Source organism: Panthera tigris, chromosome A2, assembly GCF_018350195.1.
Source record: "Panthera tigris isolate Pti1 chromosome A2, P.tigris_Pti1_mat1.1, whole genome shotgun sequence".
NCBI lineage: Eukaryota > Metazoa > Chordata > Mammalia > Carnivora > Felidae > Panthera > Panthera tigris.
This window is the reverse complement of record NC_056661.1, coordinates 6,516,855-6,539,066: the sequence shown is the minus strand read 5'-3', so window position 1 is coordinate 6,539,066 and position 22,212 is coordinate 6,516,855. Positions and strand designations below refer to the sequence as shown.

At 44.3% G+C, this 22,212-nt stretch overlaps 1 protein-coding gene across 6 annotated transcripts in view; it reads left to right on the top strand.

The window, feature by feature from the left end:
• LOC102968890 (zinc finger protein 558) overlaps window positions 1-21,708 on the top strand; it is a 101,785-nt gene extending 80,077 nt beyond the window's left edge. For 2 of the 6 annotated variants that reach the window (XM_042978094.1, XM_042978093.1), the window contains exons 2-7: window positions 11,458-11,581; window positions 12,143-12,231; window positions 12,875-13,001; window positions 16,160-16,255; window positions 16,764-16,846; window positions 18,459-21,708. In XM_042978094.1, the coding sequence (XP_042834028.1) occupies window positions 11,551-11,581; window positions 12,143-12,231; window positions 12,875-13,001; window positions 16,160-16,255; window positions 16,764-16,846; window positions 18,459-19,235 (1,203 nt within the window). In that variant the 5' untranslated portion in view covers window positions 11,458-11,550 and the 3' untranslated portion in view covers window positions 19,236-21,708. Of the gene's footprint in view, window positions 1-7,303; window positions 7,982-8,228; window positions 8,321-10,889; window positions 11,324-11,457; window positions 11,582-12,142; window positions 12,232-12,874; window positions 13,002-16,159; window positions 16,256-16,763; window positions 16,847-18,458 lie in introns of those variants that run through there. The other 4 variants (XM_042978091.1, XM_042978089.1, XM_042978092.1 and 1 more) reach the window with 4 other exon arrangements.
• The last annotated feature ends 504 nt before the right edge of the window (window positions 21,709-22,212 follow it).

The following is a 22,212-nucleotide window of genomic DNA, read 5'->3' as shown; positions in this document are numbered from 1 at the left end:
GCTCTGCGAGATCTCTCTGTATGATTTCTTACAACTGCAAAAGAATCTATAGTTCTCAAAATTTGGAAGTTTAAGTTTAAAGATCTTATTGTAACATTATGATACAGAGGTCCGAAGGTGTGATTCTAGGTTCGCTTTGATACCTGTTTTTTGTGCCTTTCAAGAGTGTAAAAGGTGCTTCACAAGGGGCTGGAGACCCACACCTGATAGAATGGCTATCATCAAAAAGATAAGGGGTAACAAGTGTTGGCAAGGATGTGGAGGGAAGTGAACCCTTGTGCACTGTTGGTGGGAATGCACATTGGTGCAGCCACAAAGAAAAACTGTGTGGAATTTCCTCCCCAAATTAAAAATTGAACCACCATAATGTCTATTTCTAGGTATGTGTCTATTCTAGGTATAATGTCTATTTCTAGCAATCTCATTTCTAGGTATATGTCCAAAGAAAATAAAATCAAGATCTCTAAGAGATATCTATATACCTGTGTTCGTTTTAACATTGTTTACAACAGCCAAGGTATGGAAACAACCAAAACTTCTGTCAATGGACAAATGGATAAAGAAAGTGTGATATATTTAAATGGAATATTATTCAGCCTTAAAAAAAAGAAGGAAATCCTGCCATTTGAGACAATGTGGATGAATCTGAAGGACATTATCTAAGTGAAATAAACCAAATGCAGAAAGACAAATGCTGCACAATCTCACTTACACATGGAATCTGAAAAGTATTCAAATTCACAGAAGCAGCATATGATGGTGGTTTTCAGGAGGTGGGAGGAAGGGCAAAGGGGGAGATGTTGATCAAGGGGTACAAGTTTCAGTTATGCAAGATGAACAGATCTGGAGACCTAAAGTTCAGCACTGTGACTATAGTTAACGATGCTGAATTGCCTATTGGAGTTTGCTAAGAAGGTAGATCTTTAGTGTTCTTAACACACACACACACACACACACACACACACACAAGAAGATGGGAAGCAGGTGAGGTGATGAATATGTAAATTAGCTTGACTGTGGTGATTAATCACAATGTATATGTATATCAAATCATCAAGTTAAATACATACAATTTTTATCAGTTATACTGTAACAAAGCTGGGGGAAAGAAGGGTCTAACATTTTACTTTTTAAAAAAAAATTTTTAATGCTTATTTATTTTTGAAAGAGAGAGAGATAGAGACAGAGCATGAGCAGGGGAGGGGCAGAAAGAGAGGGAGTCAAAGAATCGGAAGCAGGCTCCAGGCTCCGAGCTGTCAGCACAGAGCCTGACGCAAGGCTCGAACTCACAAACTGAGAGATCATGACCTGAGCCGAAGCCAGATGCTTAACCGACTGAACTAACTACCCAGGTGCCCCTTTAACATTTTACTTTTGCAATTTTTTTTAATGTTTATTTATTTTGAGAGAGACAGAGGCAGAATGTGAGTGGGTTGGGGGCAGAGAAAGAGGGAGACACAGAATCGGAAGCAGGCTCCAGGCTCCGAGCTGTCAGCACAGAGACGGACACGGGGCTCGAACTCAAGAGCTGTGAGATCATGACCTGAGCCGAAGTCAGATGCTCAACCGACTGAGCCACCCAGGCGCCCCTACTTTTGCAAATTTTATGAAACATTTGACCATGTGAGCACAGCGACGAACTATTTCAGATTTCATTGTATACTTTTTATATCAAATAATTTAAGTTATATCATTAATATTTGCATGAAGTGATTAAACCACATTGTAATACCTCTTTCAGAAGTGTGTCCTAGTCTGTCCCCAGTGAAATTTAACCTCCCTTTTTGGAATGGTAAGAGCACTGCACTTTGCCCTTCGGAGTAGTGGGCTGATTTCCCCTTGCACTATAATTTTGCCCAAAATTGTTTTCACATAAACGCTGCCCTTCTGGAGAGCGGACTGCTTCCTCTCCCTTCAGGAAAATTTAACAAAATGTCTTACAGAAGTAGATCTTCTCAAACTTCTAAATTAATCAATATTTAAACATAATTAATTATGTTTAATAATTATGTTCAATAATTATGTTTAATAATTAATTTATTAAACATAAATTAATATTTATGTTTAAGTTTAATGATTTATAAAATAAGCAAGCTAATATTTGACCACTCACCTTGCTTACCTAGAAAGATTGCTATTATAAACAAATACTATAGATTTGTATTGTTTTGCAAAAAATATGAAGCAATACACCAATTCAGCATGAGAAAGAAAAAGGAAGGGCGCCTGGGTGGCTCAGTCGGTTGAGTGTCCGAATTCGGCTCAGGTCACCATCTCACGGCTTGTGGTTTGGGTTCCTGCCCCACGTTGGGCTCTGTGCTGACAGCTCGGAGCCTGGAGCCTGCTTGGGACTCTGTGTCTCCCTCTCTCTCTGCCCCTCCCCTGCTCACGATCTGTCTCTCTCTCTCTCTCTCTCAAAAATAAATAAACATTAAAATTTTTTTTAAAAGAAAGAAGGAAAGAAAAAGGAACACACAGTAACCTTAATTAGTTGAAACCGTTCATCTCTGAAGACTCATTTCTTCATCTGATGAGTTAATGACTCCAGGTGGCCCCTAGTTACCCTCCAGGTCTGGAGATTTGCTATCCTATTTTTGTCAGCAGTTCCCTAAATTTCTAACTTAATCCTGTGATTGTGGATATCCACTACAAAATATATTGAAAATATGAATTTTCATTGAAAAAATGAATACTTGAAAATATGTGTGCATTTAGAAATATAATAAATGCACACTGCAAAAATGGTCTCAAATGACTTAACTTTGAATGGTTGGATTATCATGGGTTTTTCTCAATTTCTTCATACTTTCTTGAGTATTTTTTCTTTGCTATTTTGTTGTCACTGAACCACTTTGTTTCTCATTTAATTCAGCTCACAAGTTACCTGTAATCTGACACATATTTTGTGATATTTGCTTATGATTCCAATTACCCTCTGGGTTCATCTTCTTTTGTGTAGATCATTTCCCTAGCATAATTTATATAATGGCACTTTCCTGTCATAGAATACTAAACTGTTGAAATTACATCTCTACTCCAGATAAATTAAAAACTCAAATCTAAGAAATGTATTCACAATTTTCTAGAGGAAAAAAGTGTTTCTTTATTATTATTATTATTATTATTATTATTTTAATGTTTATTTTTGAGAGAGAGCGCGAACAGGGAAGGGGCGGACAGAGAGGGAGACACAGAACCCGAAACAGGCTCCAGGCTCTGAGCTGTCAGCACAGAGCCCGATGCGGGACTCGAACTCGCGATGAAATCATGACCTGAGCCAAAGTTGGATGCCCAACCAACTGAGCCACCCAGGTATTCCAAAAGTGATTCTTTAGATAGTCGTGGGTTTTATAAGATCTAAATTTGACATGAAATCCATAAGCCATTGAGGCAAATATAAGCAAAATTTGATTCCATAAAATCTAAAGACTTCCTTTGCCAGAAAGTCCCATGACAAAATTAATAGGCAAATGACATCTTGGCTAAAAATCTTCTGGTAAACATGAAATGCAAGGATTAATAGACTTGATGTGTTTTTTGGACGCTTACAAATTAACAAGGATGAGTTAAAGTCTCCCAAAGAATGGACAGAGAGGAAATATAACTCACCTGTGAATATATTAAAATACACTTATCCTTGAAGAAATACCTTCAACCATTTGCAAATATTAAAAATAGTGATAATACCCCTTTGTGAAGAAAGTATGGGGACAGGTTCACTAATTTTCATTCCTGATGGGAATCTAGATTTAAACAGTAATTTTGGAAGACAATTTTAGAAATATATTTATCAGAAGTCTTAAACTAAGCATACCCTCTATCAAGGAATTCCTCTCCTAGGGGCTTGTCCAAAGAAAATAATCCAACAAATGAGCAGAAATGGAAGCACACTGATGTTCATTACAACCTATGTATAATACTGAAAATTTTTCAAAACCCCAACTATTGATAGGATGCTGGTTAAAGTAACCATGATAAACTCAAAGGATTCCAGACATTAGAAATTACATATTTATGGGTGCATGGGTGGCTGAGTCAGTTAAGCATCCAATTCCTGGTTTCAGTTCGGGTCATGATCTCATAGTTCTGTGGATTCCAGCCCCTGATCAAGCTCTGTCCGAGCTGACAGTATGGATCCTGCTTAGGATTCTCCCTCCCTCCCTCTCTCTCTCTCTATCTCAAACAAACTTTGAAAAATTACATATTTATGAATATGGGGGAAAGTTCAGAGTCTGTGAGCAAAAACTAAGTTTAGTTGTTATGCAATATCAATGTGAGATAATGTCTGCTTATACACATAACAGGAAAATTGGCTAGAAGATGCACCATGATGTCAATAGTGAATATCTCTCAGAGATGAACTGACTTATAGTTGACTTCGTTTTCTTTTTTTTTCTTTCCTTGTTTATCTGTTTTTCTAGTAGAATGATCACATAATCTTTGTGATGAGGAAAATTGTGTATCGCTTTCTATAACTAGATCATAAACCTTGACATTTCTGATAAAACATGAGGGAGAGATAAAGAAAGGACCACGCATGTCCTGACTTCTGTCAAATAGCAGCTTTATTTTTTTTTTAATTTTTTTTAACGTTTATTTTATTTTTGAGACAGAGAGAGACAGAGCATGAACGGGGGAGGGGCAGAGAGAGAGGGAGACACAGAATCGGAAGCAGGCTCCAGGCTCTGAGCCATCAGCCCAGAGCCCGACGCGGGGCTCGAACTCATGGACCGTGAGATGGTGACCTGAGCTGAAGTCGGACGCTTAACCGACTGAGCCACCCAGGCGCCCCAAATAGCAGCTTTAAAACTATGGGTACAAGTGGAGTCTTGTTTTTCTGGAGTCTAGCTTATTCTCTCCTCTAACAGAAAAAAAGTCTAATATGTAGTTCAAACCTACAGATAAAATACTGATCCTAAAAGGCAGTTGTTAGGAAGCCTGTCGTCTTCTTTTATTCTCCTAAACTGCAGGATATGTGTTGTCCATCTGAGTAATCCATGCACCCTTGTTGTAGGCATTGGTGTTGATGATGCTTTTGCTGAAGGTATATTTGTGGTGGTAGTGCTGTAGTGCTGGTGTGTGTGTGTGTGTGTGTGTGTGTGTGTGTGTGTGTCGGGGTTGGACGTGAAGACTAGAAGAGAGAAGTGTTCTGCAGTGTCTGGGCCACCCTCCTCCCTGTCTACTACACCAAGGGCAAGGTCATGGTCTCCATCTTGGTTTCAAGTCCTAGATTAGTAGGTGGCATCTTTGCCCCAAAGTGCTACATCATTCTCCTAAGATCCACCAAGCACTCTTCAAAAGGTTTAAGGAATAAAATAGGTCCTAGGAGAAACAGGCTTTCTTAGGTTTTATCTCATAAGTCTCCACAACGTATTTTTAGGTCTTTAAACAATAAACCACTCTGGTTTTTCATTCAGAAGTTACAAAACTATTATCTTTATCTCTTTAATCTATTTATCAAGGAGTTCTCTCCTCTGTTTTTAAGAGTCCCTATGTATACCTCCCTCAGCCATCAAAGCTCACAAACAGGAGTCCTACTTTGGATTAACGGCTATCCTCAAAGTTTTTGCTGTTGAATCTAGCTATTTCTTCCACTATTACATATACAGTAAGCACATTCTCTATGTCTTCTGCCACCCCTTTAGCGTGAAAAATTCATTTCATAATTTAGAAATATTCAGGTCATCTTCCATTGTACCTTCTCTGTTTTTTTTTTTTTTCACCAAGTGACAGTTACTATAAAGATTCATATTTAGGTAAAATACCTAGGTTATACACAAATCCCTCCATGTTTTCTTCTGACTTTTAGAGTTTTTAATTTTACCTTTCGAATATAGTTGGAACTTTTTCCTGAATACTTCAGTTAATTTTTACTTTTTATTTGAGAAGAATTTTTTATGTTTACTCATTTTTGAAAGACAGAGAGAGACAGACCACAAGCAGGGGTGGGGCAGAGAGAGAGCAGAACAGAGAGAATCTGAAGCAGCCTCTGGGCTCTGAGCTGTCAGCACAGAGCCCCACGTGGGGCTCAAACCCACTAACCGGGAGATCGTGACCTGAGCCTAAGTCGGAGGCTCAAACGACTGAGCCACCCAGGCGCCCCCAGTTAATTTTTAAATGTGTACTATATTCCCCTCAAATCATTATTAAGTCATCATTTTCCAGCTCATTTGAAATGCTAACTTTACCACATACTAAGATACAAGGATTGTCTCTGCACCCACTGTATTCCTCCCTCAATTGGTTATTTTCATTGGATTTTTTTTCTCCAATAACAAAAGTTAGAGAATGCTTCGGTATATCACTTTTTCCATAGTCCTCTCACGGACTTTGATTTGTCAAAAAAGTCATCTTTCCTTGTCAACTAAGCAAACTAAAGCACCTCTGCCTGAGGCCCGGCCCCTCCCGCCCCCGCCGCAGCCCACCCCTTCACCCCTTCCCCGAACCCGCCCACCCCTTAACCACGCCTCCTACCCCATCCCCGCCGAAGCCTTCCCCTTCAACCCGCCCCAACCCCGCCACCTCCCCCCTTAACCACGCCTCCTACCCCATCCCCGCCGAAGCCTTCCCCTTCAACCCGCCCCAACCCCGCCACCTCCCCCCTTAACCACGCCTCCTACCCCATCCCCGCCGAAGCCTTCCCCTTCAACCCGCCCCAACCCCGCCACCTCCCCCCTTAACCACGCCTCCTACCCCGTCCCCGCCCAAGCCCTCCCCTTCAACCCGCCCCAACCCCGGAACCGCCCACCCCTTAACCCCGCCCCCAAACCCCTCCCTGCCACAGCCTACCCCGCCCCCCGCCGCCTACCCCTTAACCCTGCCTCCTACCCCGTCTCCGCCGAAGTCCCCCCTTCACCCCGCCCCCAACCCCGCCCCCGCCGCCCACCCCTTCACCGAACCCCGCCCCCGCCCACCCCTTAACCACGCCTCCTACCCCATCCCCGCCGAAGTCCTCGCCTTCAACCCGCCCCAACCCCGCCTCCGCCGCAGGCCACCCCTTAACCACGCCCCAACCCCACCCACAACCCCTCCCTACCACAGCCCACCCCTTACCCCGCCCCCCACCTCTTAACCACACCTCCTACCCCGTCCCCGCCTCAGCCCACCCCTTCACCCCGCCCCCAACCCCCTCCCTGCCACAGCCCACCCTAACCACGCCCCTAACCACGCCCCCACCGCAGCGAATCCCTTCGCCCCGCCCCCTTGCCCCACCCCACCCCCTCTCACCCCTTAACCACTCCCCCTTACCCCGCCCCCGCCGCAGCCCTCCCCATTACCTCGCTCCTCGCTCCCCGCCTCCGCCCATCCCGGCCCCGTTCCCTCCTCGCCGCCACAGCCCACCGCCCGGAGACCCCGAACGCCCGGGTCTCCCGCCGCTATCCCGAGGCCGGAAGCGGAAGTGCGGCCGGGGAGCAGCCGCGGGTCTGGCACCAGGGCTGCGAGTCCGGTCTTCCCGGCCGGTGCGCGCCGGAACCCGCGTGAGGAGCGGGACTCGATGCGCCGCGGGGATCTTGGGTCCGATCCAGGAGGGAGGGGCTGGGCCTCGGGCAGCCCCGGGTCACGCCGACATCCCTCTGTCCCTCACGCGAGCCCCAGTCCTTCCCTGGGGCCTCAGGCTGTTCCTCAGGTCAGCCTCTAGCTCCGGACACCGCCGTCCCCTACTCCGAAAGCACGGTCCTGTCACCTCCCCTGCGGGCCACTCTACCACCTGCTCCCCCGGACTTCCGGCCACATCTGGGGACTGTGTGATTGTCACGTACGGCATCTAGAGGATACGGGCCGGGGATGCTGCTCACCGCCCTCCAATGCACGGGACCGCCCCCCACTACGGAAACTTAACCGGCCCCAGCCCTGCTCCATCTAGGACCTTAAAATCCCTGAAGTCCCGAATCCACTGTGGAAATTGTTTCAGAGCCAGCTGAGTCACTCATCCGAGGGATCCCTAAGTGACGAGCCCCAGAAGCTTAATCCTGCGGAATGAGTTGAGCAAGGCTGCTTCCTCCCATTCGGGAGCAGATGCTGGATGGGAATCGGGCACATTCAGTCCCGGCCAACAGGCTGGGACCCTCGGGACCCATCTTAAATCAGTTTAAAAAAGTTACATCTTAAATCAGTTAAAAAAAGAAAAAAAAAATGAATTGTGAATGGGCGGCCTTTGTATCCAACAACTATTACTTCCTATAAAAATGGCTCAAAAGCAATCTTTGTGCCTTTTTTTTTCCCCCCAGGCAAGAAAAGCATCTCTCCATTTCAAGTTTGTATTGAAACCAGCCTCAAGGTTCACCTGCCCTCAGGGATCCGTGGATTTCTGTGTGATCAGGTGAGTACCCTGTGGAACTGGTAATAATAGGTCTGGGCAGCCTCCACTGGGCAGGACCCTTCCTGTGCTCAAGCTGTAAACACCAGGAGTCTCTAAGAGTGAAGGTTAAAAAATAAATTACTCGATTTTCTTTTTTTTTTAATAAAAAAAATTTTTTTAACGTTTATTTATTATTGAGAGACAGAGAGAGACAGAGCATGAGCAGGGGAGGGGCAGAGAGACGGGGAGACACAGAATGTGGAGCAGGCTCCAGGCTCTGAGCTGTCAGCACAGAGCCTGATGCGGGGCTCGAACTCACAACCTGTGAGATCATGACCTGAGCCGAAGTCGGAAGCTCAACCGACTGAGCCACCCAGGCGCCCCTAAATTACTCAATTTTCTTATAAAATACTCAAATGTTTAAAATTCTCGTTAAAATTTTTCTTTGCATTTTCTTTGCATCTTTGCAAAACCAAGACGACATGAAAAAGTATATATTATAAAATCTTGTCCTCACGTGTTCTAAAATCCTATTCTTCCCTGAACGACTTACAGGTAATTACTTTTTTTTAGTTTAGTTGTTGTTGTTGTTGTTGTTTTGTTTTTTTGTTTTGTTTTGTTTTTTTAGAGTAAGAGAGAGAGGGAGGGAGAGAGGGAGAAAAATCCCAAGCAGGCTCGACACTCAGAGCGGAGCCTGATGTGGGGCTTGGTTCCAAAACCCTGGGATCATGACCTGAGCTAAAATCAAGAGTGGGCTGCTCAACCAACTGAGCTCCCCAGGCGCCCTGGTAATTACTTGTCACGGTTTATCATGCATTCTTATCCTTCCAGGTTTTAATTAAGTAAATACAAGCAAATATATTCTTGTTTCCACTTTGCCTCCACAAAACATTGTAGTACTATATGCGTTTTTCTTTATCTTACTTTTTTTCCCCCTTAACATAAACTGGAGATTTTCCATTATTACTGCATACTTTGCTCCTTATCATGGTGAATCATATTAAAAACCAAGATCTAGGGGCACCTAGGCGGCTCAGTCAGTTTAAACGTCTGACTTCAGCTCAGGTCATGATCTAACGGTTCGCGAGTTTGAGGCCCGCGTCGGGCTCTGTGCTGACAGCTCAGAGCCTGGAGCCTGTTTCCGATTCTGTGTGTGTCTCTCTCTGCCCTTCCCCCACTCATGCTCTGTCTCTCTGTCAAAAATAAATAAACTTTGGGGCGCCTGGGTGGCTTGGTCGGTGAAGCGTCCGACTTCGGCTCAGGTCATGATCTCATGGTCCGTGGGTTCGAGCCCCGCGTCGGGCTCTGTGCTGACAGCTCAGAGCCTGGAGCCTGTTTCAGATTCCGTGTCTCCCTCTCTCTGACCCTCCCCCGTTCATGCTCTGTCTCTCTCTGTCTCAAAAATAAATAAACGTTAAAAAAAATTTTAAATAAATAAATAAACTTTAAAAAATTAAAAGTAAATAAAAACCGAGATCTAGACACTGGATGTGCTAAGTGCCCCTGGAGTAGCATTACTTCTAGGACCTTTCTCTGGATATAACTAGGAAATATATGTGTATTGGGGTTTGTTTGTTTGTTTGTTTGTTTGTTTTTAAGATTTTATTTTTAAGTAATCTCTACACCAAACATGGAGCTCGAACTTACAACCTGGAGATCAAGAGTGGCACACTCCACCAACTGAGCCAGCCAGTGCCCAAGACATACATGTTTTTTAAATCATGAGTTTAACATGATATTTCTAATTTAATTTAATTTTGCAGTGGTTTTTTTTTTCCCTTAACTTCTTTGATTTTATATTGATCTTTTATGTGTTATACAAAAAATATTGACTCCTAACAACATTGATTTATCTACTTAATGGTATTCTCCTTCACGGTATGTAAAAACTGGCACTCGAAAGCATTGCTGTCCATGTCTCTGGAAATACACTCTGAATGTAAACCTCCCAAAATGCAAAACAATACGTACACGTGCGGTTACTCATGGGAGCATTACTTCCAACAGCAAAAGATGCGAAGCAACTCAAATGTCCATCAGTAGTAGGAAACAGGCAGAATTGACGATATACTTTGTTTTAAAGTCATGTGAAGGCTTGACTCATGGTTTTCCAGATTCTGTATGGTCATGCTTCCAACTTGATATGCAGTTAGGTTTGTTTCATTATTTGTTTTCAGTTTTGAGGATTGCAATTGTTTGGGGAGTTTAAAATTTTTTTTTTTTAACGTTTATTGATTTTTGAGAGAGAGCACACATGAGCAGGAGAGGGGCAGAGAGAGGGAGACACAGAATCTGAAACAGGCTTCAGGCTCTGAGCTGTCACCATAGAGCCCGATGTGGGGGTGGATATGTATCTTTCCTGGCCTTTCCCTTTTTATAAAAAGGAACTTTCTAGGGGTGACTGGCTGGCTTAGTCAGTTAAGCACCTGAGTCTTGGTTTCAGCTCAGGTCACAATCTCGTGGTTTGTGGGTTCCAGCCCCGCATTGGGCTGGGTGTGGATGCTGCTTGAGATTCTCTGTCTCCCTCTGCACCCCCGCCCCCAACTCACACTTGCCCTCTTTCTCTCTCTCTAAAAAAACAAACAAACAAACAAAAACACATGTAGGGAAAGAAAACATGAACAAGGACAACGTTTGGGAGGCTGGATTCAGAGAGACCTTTCTCAGCTATTGTTTTAGGTGGCAGAATAGTGTCAGGTGATGACAGGGTCGAGGGTGGCGCCCAAGGTGGAAGGGGACGAACTCGTAACACCGAGGGTCGTCCTCACGCACCCTGACGTCACCCGTCATCTGAGGGCGGTGGGGCTGGGGGAGGCAGACTAGTATCAGCCGTCATCATCTCCAGTAACTAAAGGGTTGGACCTGGGAATGTGTTTGTGACAGCCACCTGCATGGGAAGAATGTGCCCTGAGACTCAGGGAAGCTGGGGATTTAGGTGGGGCTGCGGAGGCGTGTCCCGGTCGAACCGTTAGGACCCAAGAGGACGAGCTCTGGCTTCGCCAGCCCTGGTTCATCACCTGCTAAGTAAAGACCCAATACTGGGGACCCCACCTGCATGTTGAAGGAGGGCACAACGGGCAGGCTAAGATGGGTTGGTCCGCGGAAGCCCGCGGTGGGAGAGAGGCTGTGAAGGCTTCCTGTTGTCCCTTTTCCACCAGGGCCCGGCCTGAGCGCGCTGTGCCGACCAGAGGAGGAGCGTCCGGGTTCTTCCGCTGCCCGTTGTCCGGGGAAATTCCTGTCTGAGTCACAGGATGGCGGCCGTGGTTCTGCCCCCCACTTGTGGTAAGTCGGGGGGCCCTCAGAGTCCAGGCGGTAAAGGCCCCTGCACCACGGAGCGGGAAAGGAGGGGCCGAGCGGTGAGGCCGGAGCGGAGCCAGATGCCCGGGGGTCACCGGTCCCCGATGTGGTTCTTGGGATTTGGGATTTTGGTGGTTCGAGTGTCTGTGGAGATGTCACCTGTGTGGTGAGTATGGGAGAGCCTCTGAACCGTATCTCTGATTCTTTCTGTAAACTTGGAAAAATAACAGTGGTGTCCCTTGAACTTCAGTTTCTTCATCTGTGAAATGGGACTAATAATCTCTTCCTCCAGGTCAGTAAGACCCTTGGCCCTATTTCCTGGCCCTGGGTCCTGGGTGAGACCGGGCCACTCTGACACGTGTCCTGTGAAAGCTGTGTGTGTGTGTGTGTGTGTCCACCCACACTGTGTGGGGTGGTCATGGGTGTGGCCGTGCGTGTGCGTGTCGGGGTGTGGTCACGTGCAGGTGGGTGGGGAAGCCCCCAGACTGGCGAGTGCTGGCATACAGAGCCGTGCTGGGCTCTCCTGACTCCTTTCTTCTTCTCCAGCTCAGCCTTCCCTGTACTCAGCCTCTCCTCGGAACGGACGCACGGAGGAGGAAGGGTTGGCTAAGGGCTTCCTGACCGGCTGGTTACCGGTGAGTCACTACTCTTTTTTCCAAGTCATTGTTCCTTTGACCAGAAGCTGAATTTGTTCTCCTCCAGTGACCCGGAGCCTCTTGGCCAAACCAGGTGTCCAGAGGGCCCCGGGTCTCCGGGCATCTGATGGAGGGTCAGGGGCCCCCGCAGGCAATGTCGTGTTGGTCAACGTTTTCTACGTTGCCGAGGTTCCTCCAGGGTCACCGTCTCCATCACGTTCTGCAGAGAGGTTTTTAGGGGAGACTGAGGAAGACCTGACTGTGTCCTAAACTCAAGTACTTGGTGACAGCTGTGGGGGAATCGCTCACCCATTTACCAGGTGTTTCTCTGATCTCCGCCATGTCCCCGGCCTATACTCAGCCCTGCAGATGGAGGGAGATCAGCTTGCAGGACTCCGCAGTCTCACTGGAATAAGAGAATCACCTCTGTGTTAGGGGCACGTTCACCGTGGGAGCGGGCATAAGCAGACAGGGAGGAGCACCGCAGGCTGAGCCCAGAAGCGGTTGAGAGCAGAGCTCAGAACCCCGCCCACACATCTTGCGCTTTGGGTTCCGGGCCCCCGGTCCCATCGTCCTCTGCCCTTTTCCTGGCCACTTGGTGGGGATGGTCCTTGCCTAAGCCGTGATGTTTGTGACGGTTCAGCACTCGGTGACCTTCGAGGATGTGGCCGTGGAGTTCACCCAGGAGGAGTGGGCCCTGCTGGACCCTTCTCAGAGAACACTGTACAGAGACGTGATGCAGGAGAACTGCAGGAACCTGGCCTCGCTCGGTAAGCCTGACCTCATCCCTGCGTTTACTTATGAGTCCCATAACAGGTCTTTTTTTTTGGATCTATGTAACACTCACAGAACAGAAAACGTTTTTAGTGTGCAATTCAGTGATTTTTGGTAATGCCACAGTGTTGTGCAACCATCTCTAACTCCAGAACATTTATTGCACCAAAATAAACCCTGTCATCATTAAGTGGCCACTCCCCTTTCCCACCTACTCCGGCCGCTGGCTACCGCTGATCTACTTTCTGTCTCTATGGTTTTACCTCTTCTGGATATTGCATGTAAATGGAATCCTACAATCCATAGCCTTTTGGATCTGGCTTCTTTGGCTTAGCAGAATGTTTTCAGGGTTCAGCCATGTGGTAGCTTGTATCAGAACGTTATTCCTTTTTCTGGCTGAACATCATTCCGTTGTGTGTGTGGACACTGTTTGTGTCCCCACTCATCAGTCGATGGACATTTGTGTTGCGGCCACCTTTTGGCTATTGTGAAGAGTGCTGTGCTATGAACATCCATGTACATTTTTGCTTGAACACTTGTTTTCAGTTCTCTTGTATGTATACCTAGAAATGGAATTTCTGGGTCATATGGTCATTCTATGATTAACTTTTTGAGGAGCTTCCCACATTTTCTCCATGGTACTGGTGCACAAGTAATGTGGGAATGCTTGGTTTTCATTTGCATTTCCCTAAAGAATAATGACACAGGTCATCTTTTTATGTGCTTGTTAGCCATTTGTATATCTTTTTTGGAAAAAATTTGTATACATGTCCTTTGCCCATCCTGGAGAGTGGAGGGTGGGGTCGTTTGCCTTTTTATTGTGGACTTCTAAGAGTTCCTTATATATTCTGGATGCTAGACCCTTATCAAATACCTGGTTTGCAAATATCTTCACCCCTTCTGTGTATTGTCTTTTCATATTCTTGAAGGATAGTTTTGCTGTGTATAGAATTAATGATGACAGGTTTTTTCTTTCAGCACTTGGAATATGTCATCCTATTGCTTTACGGCCTCTACAATTTCTGACAAGAAATCAGCTGTTCATCTTATCAAAGATGATCCCATGTATGTGAAAAACCAAAAATTCTCTTGCTACTTTCAGGCTACTCTCTTAGTCTTGAGCTTTCAACAGTTTGATTATAATGTGTCTCAGTTTGGTCTCTTTGAATTGATCCTCTTTGATGTTAAGTTTCTTCAGTGTGTAGATTCATGACTTTCTGCAGTTCAGGGAATATTTTGGCCATTTGCTTTTTAAAACAATGTTTCTGCCTCTCTCTGTGTCCTCTCCTTCAAGAACTCCATTATGCATATGTTGGAAAGTTGGATGTTGTCCCACAGGTTTCTTATGCTCTGCTCTATTTTTGTTTTCTTTTTTCCTCTGTGGGCTTCAAATTGGGCGATCTCAATTGATCTATCTTCAAGTTCACTGATTCTTTTTCCCACCAGATCAAGTCCGCCAATAAATTTCAGTAGTGAATATTTCGTTTCAATTTATTGTACTTTTCAACTCCATAATTTCTGTTTGGTTCCTTTTTACAATTTCTTTCACTATTTCTTGAGAACCCGTTCTCACAGTTTCTTTTAGCTCTTTGTGCATGCTTAAAACAGTTGAAATCTTTGTCCAGTGAGTCTCTTCCTCAGGGACAGTTTCTATTAATTTCCTTTCCCTATAATGGACCATGCTTTTTTGTTTCTTTGCATGCCTCATAAATTGTTGAAAACTCTACATTTGGAATGTCCTGGCAATTCTGTAAATCAGAGATTCCCGCATCCCCATGGTTTGTTGTTGTCACTTGTTGTAGTTGGTGTTGTTTGGTGACATTTTCTGAACGAATTTTGTTATGTCTGTATTTGCCATGTGTGGCCACTGCAATCTCTATTTTGTTAGGCTAATGATCAGTTAGTGTTTTATCAGAGATTTCCTTAAATTCCTGGAACCCCAAACTCCCAGTCTTTGCACACGGTCTCTGTGTATGTAGGAGCATGCCTTTAAAAACCAATCAGGTTACAACCTGGCCTTAGCCTTCACTTCCTGCTTGTACAAAACCTGAAGGCCAGTCAAAGGTGAAGGTTTACTACCTTTTCAGATGTTTTCTGAGCATACACCCAACCCTGGGTATGCACATGGCCTTCCACATTCCTAGGACTACATGGGAGCATTTCAAAGCCCCTTTCCCCCAAAGTATCTTGTTCCCTACTTTTCCTCTGAGACTTTCTGGTTAGTCTTATTCAGCAATTTTCCTTTGCCCCAGGCAGCAGTAGCTAATACATTTAAATGTATTCAGCACATGCCCCAGCCCTCCACCCCCATAGCACTTTAACTCCGGGAGAGTTTGGAGTTAGTCAAAATAAAAGCAAGCCCTCTGAGCCAGTCCTTCTGGGAGCCACCAGGAAGGTCCAAATAGACAACCAAAGTTCTCTCAAAATAACATTTGTCCTGGTCTTCCTTCCACTAGTACTAGGAGCACAGCTTATTGTCTTTAAGGTGGCTGCTGAGGGGGGAAGCAGATGGGGCGATGGTCAGCTCAGAGGCCACAGGGCTCTCTTACAGATTCAGCTGTGTTGTCTTAATTAAGCATTCTCCTCATTGCTGGAAGCTTTTGATAACTTTCCAGAGTTCCATCAAAGTTAATTCGAACAGTTTTTACCCCTTTATTTGCTACTTTTTGTGGAGTTCCCTACCCCACCATTTTTGCTGGCATCACCTCGCAGAAGTCTTCCTTAAGCACCTTCATGTTCCTAGGTCTATGCTAAGAGTTAGGCATACAGTGGTGAACCAGATAGAGTGGTCCCTACCGTTGCGGAGCTTACAGTCTAATGCCTTCCCTATGAACTAAAGATATATTCCCGGCCCTAACTTTATATTCTCTGTGCATGAAAGCTTTGGGGCTCTTAAAATCTGTATTTCAGCTTGGGCATTAGCCTCTGGGACTCATTATTCCCCCAGACACCCTGGATATTGACTGAGGATGCTTAATTTGTTTTTTCACTATGAAAGAGGAGTTACTCTATTTATTAGAATTTAGGGATCATTACCCCAGTGTTCCTAAAGCTGCACCTGCTTATCCTCAGAAGTATGGGCTTCAGTTCCATGGTGGGGCTCATTTTCCCCTGGAGAGTCCCCCTTCATACTGTGTCTTTCCTTTATGTGTAGGAAATCAAGTTGGTAAGCCTGGTGTGGTCTCCAGATTGGAGCAAAAAGGTAAAGTGGTGACAGAGGAGACTGGAATTCTCCCAGGCAGCTTTCCAGGTGAGCACCAGCTGGATTATGAGTCCTCATGAGGATCATCTCTGGCCTGTGGCTTGGGAATTTGGAGTATTACGTTAAGAAATGCCAATCAGGGAGCTTTGGAAAATCACCCGCCCCTTTTTTTTCTGACAAGATCCAAAGCCTTTGGGATAAGCCTCCTTGTGCACCTTCTTTGCTTCCTCTTTAATTCTCTTTTCATCACGTCACACCTTAGCCTCAGAGGAAGAACAAAAGCACGTCTATTTTCCTTATTACATGTAAGTGTCACGTGAGATCCTTGTTCAGTCCCTTCCCACTTTACATTCCTGACAATTCCTTCCTCTGTCAGCATCAGTCTCAACCTTCCTAGAGTCTTTTTTTTTTTTAATACCTACAATGTTTATACCTGTAACTCTTTCATTGCAAACCTTCTGAAAAACCCTAATCCCTTAGGGTCTGCCTTCACTAATATGTGCATTTTATCTATTATTTTCTCCACAGACTGAAATTTCTTTTCAATTTGTTTCAGATTTGGAGACTCTACTTAGAGCCAAAGGGTTAACTTCTAAGCAGCATGTTTTCAGACAAGAGCAACACAAAGGTGTAAAAATGGTAAGACTGCTGGGGTGCCTGGGTGGCTCAGTTGGCTAAGCATCCAACACTTGATTTCAGCTCAGGTCATGATCTCATGGTTCGTGAGTTTGAGCCCCACAATGGGCTCTGCTCTGTCAGTGTGGAGCCTGCTTGGGGTTTTCTCTCTCTCCTTCTCTCTATGGTCCTCCCCTGCTTGTACTCTCTCTCTCAAAATACATAAATAACTTTTTTTTAAATGGTAAGATTGCCGATTTTCCACAGTAGGAAAATGCCATAAATTAGAAAAACTACAAAGTTCCCAAGAGAGTCATTCTCAGTGCCTCTGGAGAAATACCATGAAACTATTGTGAATTTGGAGAAAAATATAAGTTATCTCCACAATTATTTCTTCCCTGAGCATCTCTCTGTTTCCGTAAATGTGACTCAGATATTGAGGTTTCAAACATAAGCTGGTATTAAGCCTATCAGAAAAATGCTCTCTGAATATGATAAGGCCTATGGCACCACAGCCATGTTTTTTAGCTTCTAATCATTCAAACTAGCAGGAACCCTATACAAATACTCAAAGTAGCAAAAACACCAATTATAATAATGTTATATATGACTGAATTGCTGGAAGAGAGAATTCCTACAACAGTCTTGAATATTTAAAATATTACAGGGGTGTCTGGGTGGCTCAGTCGGTTAAGCGTCCGACTTCAGCTCAGGTCATGATCTTGCAGTTTGTGAGTTCGAGCCCCACGTCAGGCTCTGTGCTGACAGCTCAGAGCCTGGAGCCTGCTTAGGTTTCAGTGACTCCCTCTCTCTCTGCCCCTCCCCTGCTCACACACACACTCTCTCTCTCTCTCTCTCTGCCTCTCAAAAAATAAATAAACATTAAAAAAACATTACAAATTGTGGGCGCCTAGGTGGCTCAGTTGGTTGAGCATCCAGCTTCAGCTCAGGTCATGATCTCGTGGTTTGTGAGATCAAGCCCCGCATTGAGCTCACTGATGACAGCACAGAGCCCTCTTCAGATCCTCTGTCTCCCTCTCTTTCTCTCTGCCGCTCTCTCACTCACACTCTGTCTCTCAAAAATAAATAAACATTAAAAGTAATAAAAAAATAAAATAAAATAAAATAAAATAAAATAAAATAAAATATTACAAATTAGGGGCACCTGGGTGGCTCAGGCAGTTAAGCATCAGACTCTGGATTTCGGCTCAGGTCATGATCTCACAGTTCGTGGGATTGAGCCCCACATTGGGCTCAGCACTGACAACATGGAGCGTGCTTGGGATTCTTTCTCCCTCTCCCCCTCTCTGCCCCTCCCCCACAAGAACATTCTCATTCTCTCTCTCTCTCTCTCTCTCTCTCTCAAAATAAATAAACAAAAAAATTACAAATTATAGGGGTGCCTGGGTGGCTCAGTTGGTTAAGCATCTGACTTTTGACTTCAGCTCAGGTCATGATCTCACAGTTTATGAGTTTGAGCCCTGCATCGGGCTCTGCTGACAGCACAGAGCCTGCTTGGGATCCTCTCTCTCCCTCTCTGCCCCTCCCCCATTTGTTCTCTCTCTCTGTCTCAAAATAAATAAAACTTTTAAAAATAAAATAATACAAATTATAGTTATCATTTGTCTCTTAACAGGAAAGAAATCATCTTGCAGTGAAAGTCAATGAATGTAATCAGTGCTTTAAAGTCTTCAGCACAAAATCTAACCTCACTCAGCACAAGAGAATTCATACTGGAGAAAAACCCTATGACTGTAATCAGTGTGGCAAGTCCTTCAGCAGTAGATCCTACCTGACCATTCACAAGAGGATACACAATGGGGAGAAGCCCTATGAATGCACGGACTGTGGCAAAGCCTTCAATGATCCCTCATCCCTGAGGCTGCACGTGAGAATTCACACTGGAGAAAAACCCTACGAATGTAATCAGTGTTTCCACGTCTTCCGCACTAGGTGTATCCTCAAAAGGCACAAGGGAGTTCATACCGGGGAGAATCATTATGAATGTAAGCAGTGTGGGAAGGCCTTCAGCACAAGGTCCTCCCTTACTGTGCATCACAGAATTCATACGGGGGAGAAACCCTATGAGTGCCATGACTGTGGGAAAGCCTTTAGGAAGAGCTCACATCTGACACAGCACGTGAGAACTCATACTGGAGAAAAACCCTATGAGTGTGATCAGTGTGGAAAGTCCTTCAGCAGTAGCTTTTCTCTTACTGTGCACAAGAGAATACATAATGGAGAGAAACCTTATGAATGTAGTGACTGTGGGAAAGCATTTAACAATCTCTCGTCTGTTAAGAAACATGTGAGAACTCACACTGGAGAGAAACCCTACAAATGTAGTCATTGCGGAAAATCTTTCACCACTAACTCTTACCTTTCTGTGCACAAGAGAATTCATAATAGGTAGATAGGAATGCAGTGACTATGGGAAAGAATCCATTGATTTCTCAACCTCAGACATCTTGGCAATTCATACTGGATGCAGAAATTATCTTTGCATAACAAATTAACCCCAAAACGTAGTCCTTTAAAGCAACAAACCTTTATTATCTCACAATTTATGTAGGTCAGGAGTTCAGAAATGAATTAGCTACGTAATTCTAATTCTCGCTCCCTCATGAGGTTGCAATCAATATGCCAACTAGAACTACCATCATCTGAAGTCTTTAGGAATGAAGGGTCCACTTTGAAGGTTGATTATTCACATGCCTGACAAACTAGTGCCAGTTGTTGGCATGGGACCTGCAGTCCCTCGCCATGTAGGCCTCTCCACAGTGATGAGTGTCTTTACAATATGGCAGCAGGTTCTCTCCAAATAAAGTGATCCAAAAGAGCCAATGCAGAAGCCACAATGTCTTTTATGACCTAGTCTCAGAAGGATATATTGTCTCTTCATCTATATTGTGTTGGTCACCTGGACCAATCCTGACTCGATGTGGGAGGGAACTACACAAGGTATGCATAAAAGGAGACAGAAACTACTGGGGACCATTTTGGAGCCTGGCCATGACTCAGTGAGGGAAGGCCTTCAGCAGGCCCTCCTTCTAATCTAATCAACATGGAATAATATTCAATAGCCCACATGTTAACTAACTGTGGAGAGAAGCCCTATCAAGTGCAGCCTATGTGGTAAAACTCTCACAGAAAAAAATTACCTACTGGGGAGCAACAGGAGGAATGCATTGGCTAAAGGGAAGCCTGTCATGATATCTCCAGTGAGTCACAATTATCACAATAGTATGACAATTCACACTAAGGGAAAGCCCTAGGAATATCACAAAATGGAACCTCTTCAGAAGACACACACCCTTTGAGGCGTGCATAAGGAATCACACTGTAGAGGAGCACTGTGTATAAGAAACACGGAATGGAAACCATTGGTACCCTACTCTTCCCTCTCTGTGCCTAGAGAGGTTAATGGGCTATATCCTTGGGCTCATTTGCCTTTGGGCTTCTGTTTGGGTTGGTCAGTGGAGAGCCCAGGTAGGAGATCAGAGGGATGGAGGAGAATGAGTACATACCACACCATTTCCCCACAAGAGAACTGGGATCTGGGTGCTATCCTGGGCCTCTTCTCAGCCCATGTAGTGCAGCCTTCTCCCCTCTTCCCACTATGCTCCAAAACTTCAATAATCACTCCCTCCTCTTTCCTCTTCTTCCTTGTTCTTCTTCCAGTCACTGAATATGCACTATTACCTTTTGGTTTCCCTGCATCCTGCCTGCAATTGTTCTGGTATAGTGATACACCAAGGTACTAAGAGTATAATGAATGGTCTTTACCATTTCCTACAAGGCCCCAAACAATCAGGATCCACTGTAGATCTGACCCCCCCCCCTTCCACCAGTCCGGTTTACTTCCTATACTCTAGTCACACTTGTCTTGCTGTAGCCCCATCACCCCAGCACAGTTCAATATCAGGGTCTCTGTACTGCCTAGACTAATATTCCCAACGTAGCTACGTAGCTCACTCTTTCAGCTCACTTAGGTTTCTGCCAAAATGTCTCCTGACTGAAAGGTTTCATTCCCACTCCATATATAATGAGCAAGTCACCAATTCCCACATTTCTATCTTTATTAGGAGTTCTTTATCTCAGTAGCACTTATCATCTGACTTTCTATATATACTTCTTTATTTGACTAATACTTATTCCCCATCCCAACCCTCACTAAATTATAAACACCATGAAAGCAAGGACTGTGCATTTGATTCACCACCGTAGATCCTGTGCCACAAGCCATGCCTGGTACAAAGGCAGTGTTCTGTTCTATTGCATAGAGATTAAGAGTATGGACTCTGGAGAGAGACCATTTGAGGTCAAGTCTAGACCTTACCACTTAATTGCCTGGTTACCTCAGACAAGTAACAAACATTTTGTGCCCAAGTTTTTTTCATTTGTAAGATGGAAACAATGAGAGTGCTTTGTAAACTTGTACTGAGGATCCAATTAGTTAAAATATGTAAGCACTTGAGAGACTGCCTGGTATATAGGAAACACTATATATGTATCTCATTTTTTATTGTGAATTAAACTTAACTGAGAATTATACCAAGCAAAACAAGCCGGACACAGAAGAGTAAATACTGTATGATTCTATTTATACAGATTTCTAGAACAGGCAGAATCTAATCTGTGAGGGGGTTTGGGGGGAAGAAGAGTGGTTGCATCTAAATTTGAGGCGGGGAGGTGAGGCAGTAGCTGGGATTGACTGGGAAAGGACAACCAGGAACTTTACAGGATGAGAAAAATATTCTATGTCTTGGCAGGAGTATAAGTTACACAGATATATGCATTTGTCAACATGCATTGAACTGTACACTTAAGATTTGTACATTGCATTGCATGTAAATTATACCTCAATTTTAATCAAACTCAATTTGCTAAGTGAAAAAGACAAAAAGCCACATGTATGATTCCATTGTATGACATTCTGGAAAAGACATGACTGTAGGGAAGGACAACAAATCAGGAGTTACTAGGGGTAAGAGGTGGAAATAAGATTACTACAAAGGCACAGCACAAGGGAATTTGGAAATTTTGGAACTACCCAATAGCATGACTGTGTTGATGGATACAAATATCTCTGTATTTTTCAAAACATTACATTACATGTGGAACATTACAGCACAAAGAGTGAATATTATTATAGGTTAGAACAAAATATAGTCACTAGGTAGCAGAGGAAACACAAAATGGAATGCAGACTATGATGAATGCAGCTCACTGTATTACAAATGAATAACCAAACAACACTGAAGGGTGTGGAGAGGAAATCTAACTTACTTAGGAAAAATATATTTTGACCTGATACTGTAAGACTAAAAGCAAAAATAACTGTACACAAATTCTGTACTAGAGTTAATAAATTTGTTTCTCTCAAGGGT